The sequence below is a fragment of the Carcharhinus amblyrhynchos genome, chromosome 3, assembly GCF_965287045.1.
Source record: "Carcharhinus amblyrhynchos chromosome 3, sCarAmb.v2.hapA, whole genome shotgun sequence".
In the NCBI taxonomy this organism is placed as follows: Eukaryota; Metazoa; Chordata; class Chondrichthyes; order Carcharhiniformes; family Carcharhinidae; genus Carcharhinus; species Carcharhinus amblyrhynchos.
The window spans coordinates 130,536,612-130,546,322 of NC_137326.1; the positions used below are offsets into that span (position 1 = coordinate 130,536,612).

A 9,711-nucleotide genomic window follows, 5' to 3' on the forward strand; every position below is an offset into this window, starting at 1 on the left:
CGCTATAGTGTAATCACGTCCTTCTATATGCTGTGGCGAGCAGGATTGCGCACGGTATTCTAGCTGTGGTCTAACAAGCGTTTGATACAGCTCCTTCATAACCTCCCCGCTTTTATATCCTATGCTACGAAAGGCAAGTATCCCGTGGCCTTCTTAACCACCTTACCTACCTGTCCTGTTGCCCTTAGGGATCTTTGGGCATGCAGCCCCAGAGGAAGTACCTCTGTACTTCCTAGCACTGATTGTATATTCCCTTGCCTTCCAAAATACATCACCTCAAACTTTTCAGGGTTAAATTCCGTTTGGCCACTGTTCTGCCCATCTGACCATCCCATCAATACCATCCTATAATCTAAGTCTTTCCTCCTCGCTATTTACCAAACCACCAGTTTTTGTGTCATCTGCAAAATCGATGATCATACTGCCCACATTCACATCTCAATCAGTAGTGTACACTCCAAACAGCAAGCGATCCAGTTGTGATCCCTGTGGTACACTACTGGACATGAGCTGCCAGCCACAAAAAAACATCTTTGGACCATCACCCTCTGCTACTAAGCTAATTTTGTATTTGATTTGCCAAATTGCCCTTGAATCCACTCCATTTATTGAGAAGCATCCATCTCATTTGATCTGGTAGCTTTTTGCCGTGAATAATTCCTTGCATACCGATGGCTATCTGTTGCCAGATGTCTGCACATTGCTTCCACAAACTGTTTATTGCAGTCCTGATGAAGTGCAACAGCGCTGGTTAGTGGCAGCGAAAGATATTACAGGATGTCTGGTTATTTATTTCTCATTATGGTCTCAGCCCCACCAGGTTACAACCAGAAGGAATGCTTTCTATGGTGCATCCGTAAAAGTTGGTGAGAGGTTGTGGCGGACATGCCAAATTTCCTCAGTCTTCTGAGAAAGTAGAGGCATTGGTGGGGTTTCTTAACTATGGTGTCGGCATGGGAAGTTGAAATGGTTTTGATAGTGTGGCTGATGTAACCTCTCCATCTCTTTTTCAGAAATGCAGCCGTACGATCTCCTGTCGAGAAAGAGTGCGACCGAACTGAACGCAGTCATTGTTTCTGTTGAGTAAGAACCTGTTGTACTTTGTTCTCGTAATGGGACAGTGGTGGGGAGCGGGCGGTCAAATGCCTTTGGACCCTATGACCACACAAAGTATTCAAAACGCACTTGTTAAGTGATTCCCGGGATTGCCAAGCGCAATTTAAATAGGACCGAAAGACAATAAAGCACAATTTTGATAGCTTTATGAAGATTGCGAAGGATGATTTGATTTTATTGTAATTGCTCTGGACGTTTCTGACTGACTGTCCGTAACAATGTAGCACACGTGAATCAGGGAATTGAAAAAACAATTTAAACACAAAGACCAGTTCTTCAAAAGTGGAAATAGCAGCTGCAGTAAAGAAAAGGAATCTGATTGCTCAACCAAAGAATCCCTACCATGCAGAAGAGGCCATTTGGTCCATCGAGCCACTCATTGCTATCCTCCCCACCCACCCATCTCTCCCCTATCCTTTCCAAAAATGTGTGGCATGGTGGCACAGTGATTAGCGCTGTTGCTTCACAGCGCCAGGGAAACAAGTTCAATTCTGGCCTTGGGTGACTGTGTGGAGTTTGCACGTTCTCCCTGTGTCTGCGTGGGTTTCCTCAGGGTGCTCCCCGGGTCTCCTCCCACAGGTCAAAGATGTGCAGGTTAGGTCGATTGGTCGTGCTAAGTTGCCCCTGAGTGTCTAAAGATGTGCAGGTTAGGTGGATTGGCCATGCCAAATTGCCCCTGAATGTCTAAAGATCTGCAGGTTAGGTGGATTGGCCATGCCAAATTGCCCAAGTGTCTAAAGATCTGCAGGTTAGGTGGAAGGGCCATGCTAAATTGCCCCTGAGTATCTAAAGATGTACAGGTTAGGCGGATTGGCCATGCCAAATTGCCCCTTAGTGTCCAAAGATGTTCAGGTTAGGTGGATTGACCATGCTAACTTGCCCCTTAATGTCTCAAGATGTGTAGGTTAGGTGGATTGACTGTGCTAACTTGGTCCTTAGTGTTTCAAGGTGTGTAGGAGGATTACTGGGGTTAATATGTGGGGTTATGGAGATAGGGCCTGGGTGAGATGTTCTGTCAGAGAGTTGGCCCAGACTCGATGGGCTGAATGGCTTTCTTTCACTGTAAGGACTCTGATTCTATGAAGAACCAACATTTCCCTTGACTTTTGCACATTGACACAGTGCAATTTTTACATAGAATCTACAGAACTGTCAGAATCAGGCCATTCAGCCCAACTGGTCTGTTCCAGTATTTAATTGCCTCCTGTTTTAATTCATCAACATGTCCTTCTGTTACTTTCTGCCTTACCAAATTATCGAGCGTCACCTTGAGGGTATCGACAAATGCTGTTCACTTCTCAACTACAGCTTGGGGGGAAAGAAGTTTCTTCTGAATTTTTTTGTCACTGGATTTATTTGTAACCATTTTATATTTATGTGCTTTGGGCTCCTCCTGTGAAAACATCTTCTCTGCATCTATTCTATTGAGTCCCTCCATAAACTTAAAGACCTTGAGTAATCACTTTAGTTCGGAGACCTTACCATATTATTTATTCATCTTTGGGATGTGGGTGTCGTTGGCTAGGCCAGCATTTATTACACATCCCTAATTGCCCTCGAGAGGGTGGTGGGGAGCTGCTTTCTTGAACCACTACAGTCCATGTGATGTAGGTACACTCACAGTGCTGTTAGGGAGGGAGCTCCAGGAATTAACAGTGAAAGTATGGCCATTTATTTCCAAGTAAAAAGTCTAACAACACCAGGTTTCAGTCCAACCGATTTATTTGATGGTAAATTCACTAGCTTTTGGGTTGACTGAAACCTCATGTTGTCAGACTTTTTACTGTGTTTACCCCAGTCCAACGCCGGCATATCCACATCGCATTTATTTCCACGTCAGGGTGGTGTGTCGTTTGAAGGGTAACCTCCAGGTGGCACTGTTTCCAGGTATATGCTAGCCTTGTTCTATACGGTAGTGGTTATTCATTAGGGAGATGCTGTCTAAAGAACTTGGGTGAGTTCCTGCAGTGCATCTTGTAGATGGCGCACACTGCTTCCACTGTTCATCAGTGGTGGAGTGAGTGAATATTTATGAAAGGGATAGCAATCAATCTGGCTGCTTTGTCCTGGATGATATTGAGCTTCTTGTGTGTTGTTGGTTTTAAAGTTTATTTATTAGCGCCACAAGTAGGCTTACCTGAACACTGCAATGAAGTTACTGTGAAAACCCCCTCCGGCGCCTGTTGGGATTACACTATGGGAGGATTTAGCATGGCCAATGCACCCAACCAGCACGTCTTTTGGACTGTGGGAGGAAACTGGAGCACCCGGAGGAAACCCACACAGACACAGACAAGTCACCCAAACCAGGAATTGAACCCGGGTCCCTGGTGCTGTGAGGCTACAGTGCTAACCACCATGCTACCATGCCACCTAGAGCAAGTGGGAAGTGTTCCTTCTGACTTGTGCCTTGTAGATAGTGGACAGACTTTGGGGAGTCAGGAGGTGAGTTACTCACCACAGGATTCCTGCTCTGATTTCCACGGTATTTATGTGACTAATCCAGTTTAGTTTTTGGTCAATAGTAATCTCCCCAGGATGTTGACAGTTGGGGAAATTCAGCATGGTAATGTCAATGAATTTCATTTGCATTCCACAAGCTAATTGGTTCACTCCTATTCGCTCTGTGGGTAGATAAAGACAATGCAACCATTAATATTCTGGGATGAATTTTCTGGAAATGGTTGGGGTTCTGCCCCCAGGGCCATCATCTTGGGATCCAAGAGACCTTTCTGCTGGGTTGCTGCTGCAAGACTGTCTCCATTTAGTTGGCCCTGTTAATAAAGATGCCCAGTTGGACCTTTAATTAGGTAAATCAGCTGCCCCCCTCCTCTGAGGGATCAGCTTCCATTCTTGCCTTTGGTAAAATGCTGTAAGAAGCCTCACAACACCAGGTTAAAGTCCAACAAGTTTATTTGATAGAAACCCGCAAGCTTTCGGAAACACTGTTCCTTTATCAGGAGACTGGAAAGTTCTGAATCAAAACGGGGCACACTCAGTTTACAGAATACTGATTAGAATGCGAGTCTTTACAGCTAATCTGCTATTCAAGTCTTAAAGGTGCAGACAATGTGTGTGGAGATAGCATTAAGCACAGGTTAAAGAGATGAGTATTGTCTCCAGACAGGACAGTAAGTGAGATGTTGCAAGTTCAGGCAAGTCAGGGGGGTTACGGATTGTGTGACATGAACCCAAGTTTGGTAAAACGCTGTCAGGGTCATGTGTCGGACAACCAATCCTGTGTAGTTACCAACTCGGAGACCAAAACTGCACACGGTACCCAAGGTGTGGCCTCGCTAAGGCCCTGTATAACTATCAAACCTATCAGAGGGAAAAAGAAACAGAGGGAGTTAAAGAGATTCAAGAGTTTAGGACTGAGGCAGTTAAATTCTATAACGCCCAAATTGTTTTTTTATATATAGATAGGTGGTAAGTTGTTGTGAGATCACAGTGAAGTTCCCTCGAGAGCCAGCATGTATCATTTATCAGAGTCCATCAGCCATGTCCTTACACCCATTTAATTTTCCAGATACCGCCTAGCGCCGGAGTACCATTTCCCTGACCAGTACCTCGATGTTTACACTGTGGTGAAGTACTTCTTACAGCGGGGTGTGCTGGCTCAGTACTCCGTGGATCCAGGTAGAGTTGCCGTGTCAGGAGATAGTGCCGGCGGGAACTTGGCTGCTGCAGTAGCCCAGCAGGTACAGTTGCAAGTATCACTGTTAGCTCATGACAGTTCTTCGCCCTGCACGTTTCCGACTTACTGGAGCGATTGATGCTTTTGAAATGCCTGTTCGTTCACCCTGAAGGGACCACTTACATATTTTTCCCTCTGGGCTCTTGCAGAATTGGGGCCCCTTCTTTACTTGGCACAGAATCACACAGCACAGAACGAGGCCATGTCAGAGAACCATAGAATCCCCACAGTGCAAAAGGAGGCCTTTCGGCCCATCGGATCTGCACCATCTCTCTGAAAGAGCAACCCACTCAGGCACTTTGCTCCGCCCTATCCCCCTAATCCCACGCATTGACTGTGGCCAATCCGCCTAACCTGCACATCTTTGGACTGTGGGAGGAAACCGGGAGCACCTGGAGGAAACCCACGCAGACATGGGGAGAGTATGCAAAACTCCACATAGATAGTGATCCAAGCTGGGAATCGAACCTGGGTCCCTGGCACTGTGAGGCAGCAGTGCTAACCACTGTGCCACTCAAACTCTCTAGAATTTAAGTGAGTCTGGAAGCAAAGGGGTGCTGCTGCTCACCTAGTGGTCCTCTCGATTGTGCTCCTCCTGCATTGCTCTGCTGTCTCTCCGGGACATGGTTTGGGTAATTAGGACTTGTTTACTTAGCCGAAAGGTCCTGATAGCAGTAAATAGCCTGAGGTGGGAGGTCAGTTATGTGGGAACAGAAGGGCTAACATGCACCATATTACCCTTAACACACCAGTGACTCGAGTATCTTTGACTATAACCAAGTTGGTGCCGTGAAATTTGAAATGAGTATTACTGAAAATAATACATTTTGTCAAAACTTTTCACTGTGCACTCATCAGGCCCATCACAAGAATATCAATATCAGGGGGAACAACAACTTTTATGTTGCATGGGAAAGGCATGGTGATTGGTGGGCAAGTGGACTCTGATTTAAATCTGTTTTACATTTGCAGATCCAGGAAGACCCGGAGGTTGAAGTTGAGATCAAGATTCAGGCGTTAATCTACCCGGCACTTCAGACCATTGACTTTAACACCCCTTCGTACCAGCAAAATGAAAACATGCCGATCCTGCCCAAGACGCTAATGGTCAGGTTTTGGAGTGAATACTTCAGCTGCGACAAGTTGCTGCTGAAGGACATGATGGCTAACAGCCACACCACCCTCGAATCGAGGGGCTTGAGTAACTTTGTCAACTGGAGCGTCCACCTGCCGGAGAGGTTCAGGAAGGACTACAAGTACACCCTCCCGGGTGGCGGGAACGCCGACTCTTCCGTGAGGATTCCCGGGGTCTTCGATCCCAGGGCCGCCCCGCTCCTGGTGGGGGACGAGAAGCTCAAGGCCCTGCCCCGGGCCTACATCGCGACCTGCGAGTTTGACGTCCTGCGGGACGACGGGGCCATGTACGCCACGAGACTGAAGAAGGCGGGCGTCCTGGTCACGCACGAGCATTTTGAGGACTCCTTCCACGGTGCATTCATGTTCATCACGTGGCCAACTGATTTTGCAATTGGCCAGAAAATGGTGAGCCATTATATTGACTGGCTGAGAAAGAACTTGTAAATCGATTTTTAATACTCCCCCCTCCTCCCCTAGACATCCCGCTCAAGTACCCACAGTACTTCCATACCTGTGAGTTGTTGGAAGTATTTTTTTAATGTTGACCTCTCCCAGTTATCATTGTATTTAACTGTAAACTTTATTCAAACACATTTGATCAGGGCTTATCATTTTAAATGGGAGACTTAAAATCAATCACTGAGTAAGGAGGGGGTTGGTTGCCATTACTTGGAACCAATATATGGGGAACTTGATCTTGTTCTCGTGACCATTTGCCCGATCCAATCCCCGAAGGAAGAGAACCATTTGGCCCCTCAAGCCTATTCTATCAATTAAACCTTGCTGACCTCCATCCACAAGCTTGCTGAATGTTATTCATCTTTAAGAGGTGAAAATGGCCGCGTCCATCACCTGGGGTATTTGGAGAGGTTCCGGTAGGGTAACATAGGTGACTTCTAAGGCTGATCCACGCCCCAAAGGTTTTTCTGCCGATGATTGAGTTTTGGACAAACTACTGGCGTTGGATTTCCTCTCCTTGTATCTCCTTCCTGCCGGGTGAAATTAAGAAGGCTAATGGAATGCTGCCCTTTATTATGAGAGGAATTGACCATCAAAGTAAGAATGTTATGCTTCAGTTATACAGGATGTGGAGATGTCGGTGTTGGACTGGGGTAAACACAGTAAGAAGTCTCACAACACCAGGTTAAAGTCCAGAAGATTTATTTGGTAGTAAACGCCATGAGCTCTCGGGGCTCCAAAAGCTAGTGGTGTTTACGACCGAATAAACCTGTTGGACTTTAACCTGGTGTTGTGAGAATTCTTCCTCAGTTATACAGGCCATTGGTGAGACCACATCTTGGATACTGTGTGCAGTTTTTGTCTCCTTATTTCAGAAAGAATGTAAATGCAATGGGGTGGTTGGAGGAGATTTACCAGATTGATACCCGGAATAAAAGAGTTGTTACTTGAGGAAAAATTAGGCAGAGTGTGCTGGTTGCCACTGGAGTTTAGAAGAGTGAGGGGTGTCTTGATTCAAATCTATAAGATCCTGAACGGTCTTGACAAGGTGGCTGTGGAAAGGATGTTTCCTCTTGTGGGTGAGTCCAGAACGAGGGGACACTGTTTTAAAATTAAGGGGTCACCCTTTTGGAACAGAGTTGAGGAGAGTTTTTTACTCTTTGAGGGTTGTGGGACTTTGGAACTCTCTGCCTTCGAAGGTGGTGGAAGCTGGATCAACAAAGAACAAAGAAAACTACAGCATAGGAACAGGCCCTTCAGCCCTCCAAGCCCTGCCTGAAAATTCAATATTTTTAAGGTGGAGGTGATAGATTCTTATTGGGCAAGGAAATCAAAGGGAGTAGATGGGAATGTGGAACACTACACAAACAGATCGGCCATGATCTTATTGAGTGTCTGAGCAGATCCAAGGGGGCGAATGAGCTACTCCTTCCCCTCCTATTTCATATGACATAAGACTTGCTTTTGAAGGAGGCCACACTCTTCTTCATTTCCAAACCCTAGAAGGACAAGGGCAGAAGCTAACTGGGAACACCACCATCTGGAGATTCCCTTCCAAGTCACTCACCATCCTGACTTGGAATTATATTGTTGTACTCTTGTGTGAGGCAGTGCTTCAGGTATTCCCCCCCTCTGAGCAGACTGGCTCTCATTTAAAGCTTTTGACCCTCTTATTCTGGACTCCCCCCCCAACAAGAGGAAATGGTTTCTCTGTTAAATACTGTAATCAGCTTAATTAATTCGACCTTTTCTTGTAAAGGGGTAGAAGCCTCTTCTATGCAGTGTGTCCTCATTGTTTAACCCTTGAAAGCTTGGATTGATTCCAGTGCATCTGCTCCATGGCCAACGTACCCATTCAATGATGCAGTGACCAGACACTGAACAGATCAACTAACATATCAGCGGAGCTGCAATGTGAAGTTATTTCTAAAATGTTATCTTCATTGTTTCATTTCTGACTATTACCCTTAGCACCAGAATTACTGATCCCTAAACCCAGTCGGATAGCTCCTATTAGCACAAACTTTGTGCTCGCCTCTCATCCTTACCCTAACCATTATTGCCTCGTTCTGTTTTTATCCTAGCTGTCCCAGCACTGTCACTGTGCTCTTGGTGTACCTGTAACATAGTGGATAATAATCAAGTGCCATGTTGTGTATTAACCTTGTTCTCTGTTTACGTGCTGACTGTGTATAAACACATAATATGTGTTCACTTGTTCAATTTGTAACCCTACATAAAGATTAAAATTTTGTGTAAAAAAAAACCTCTCTTTTCAAATTGTCTTGAGTGTGATGTTGTGCTCTGAAAGTCCTTTTGCCTCCTGACTTCCCTCCCTTGCTTCAAGATCCTTGTTAAATCCTGCTGTTTTGACCAAGGTTTCTCGCACTCCATCTAACTTCTCTTCCTGGGCAGTACAGTGGCACAGTGGTTAGCACTGCTGCCTCACAGCACCAGGGACCCGGGTTCAATTCTGGCCTTGAATGACTGTGTGGAGTTTGCACATTCTCTCCGTGTCTGCGTGGGGTTTCCTCCCACAATCCTGTGCAGGTTAGGTTGACTGACCATGCTAAATTCTCCCTTAGTGACAGGGGGATTAGCAGGGTAAATACATGGAGTTACAAGGACAGGAGCTGGGTGTTGGTGCAGGTTCGATGGGCCAAATGGCCTCATTCTGCACTATCGGGATTCTATTTAGAAATTTATTTACTGGTGACAAGTAGGCTTACATTAACACCGCAATTAAGTTACTGTGAAATCCCCTAGTTGCTACACTCCTGCACCTACACTGAGGGAGAATTTAGCATGGCCATTGCACCTAACCAGTACATCTTTCAGACTGTGGGAGAAAACTGGAGCACCCGGAGGAAATCCACGCAGATAAGGTTCGAACATGCAAACTCCACGCACAGTAAACCAAGTTGGGAATTGAACATGGGTCAGCAGTGCTAACCTGTGTGCCAGCGTGCTGCCCTCAGCTCAACACCTAGGTTTCCTTAACCCTCACTGTTTTGAAACACTCCCAGGCACTACATAAATGCACGTTGTTGTTACTGATAGGCTCACTGCAATAAAGTAAGTGTTGCAGATTGTTTGGAGTGATTTCTGATAGTTACAACATACTACCTGAATCCTTCAAAGACTGGACAGGCATTGTCCACTATAAACCCCCTCTGTCCTGTTCATGATCGAGCCCCGAACTGTACGTTGTTGCACATGGATCTGCAACTCGAGGGGAACCCAGGGTTGATTCCTGTTCTCCTCTTGGTGCAACTGATTTGGGTCAGAGCAGCGACCATTGG

General features: G+C 45.9%; 1 protein-coding gene across 1 annotated transcript in view; it reads left to right on the forward strand.

The window, feature by feature from the left end:
• The window catches only part of aadac (arylacetamide deacetylase), a 47,111-nt gene extending 38,443 nt beyond the window's left edge, over positions 1-8,668 (forward strand). The window contains exons 3-5 of the mRNA XM_080186004.1: positions 1,014-1,083; positions 4,646-4,817; positions 5,786-8,668. Of these exons, the coding sequence (XP_080042130.1) occupies positions 1,014-1,083; positions 4,646-4,817; positions 5,786-6,394 (851 nt within the window). The 3' untranslated portion in view covers positions 6,395-8,668. The remainder of the gene's footprint in view (positions 1-1,013; positions 1,084-4,645; positions 4,818-5,785) is intronic.
• Positions 8,669-9,711: the final 1,043 nt, after the last annotated feature.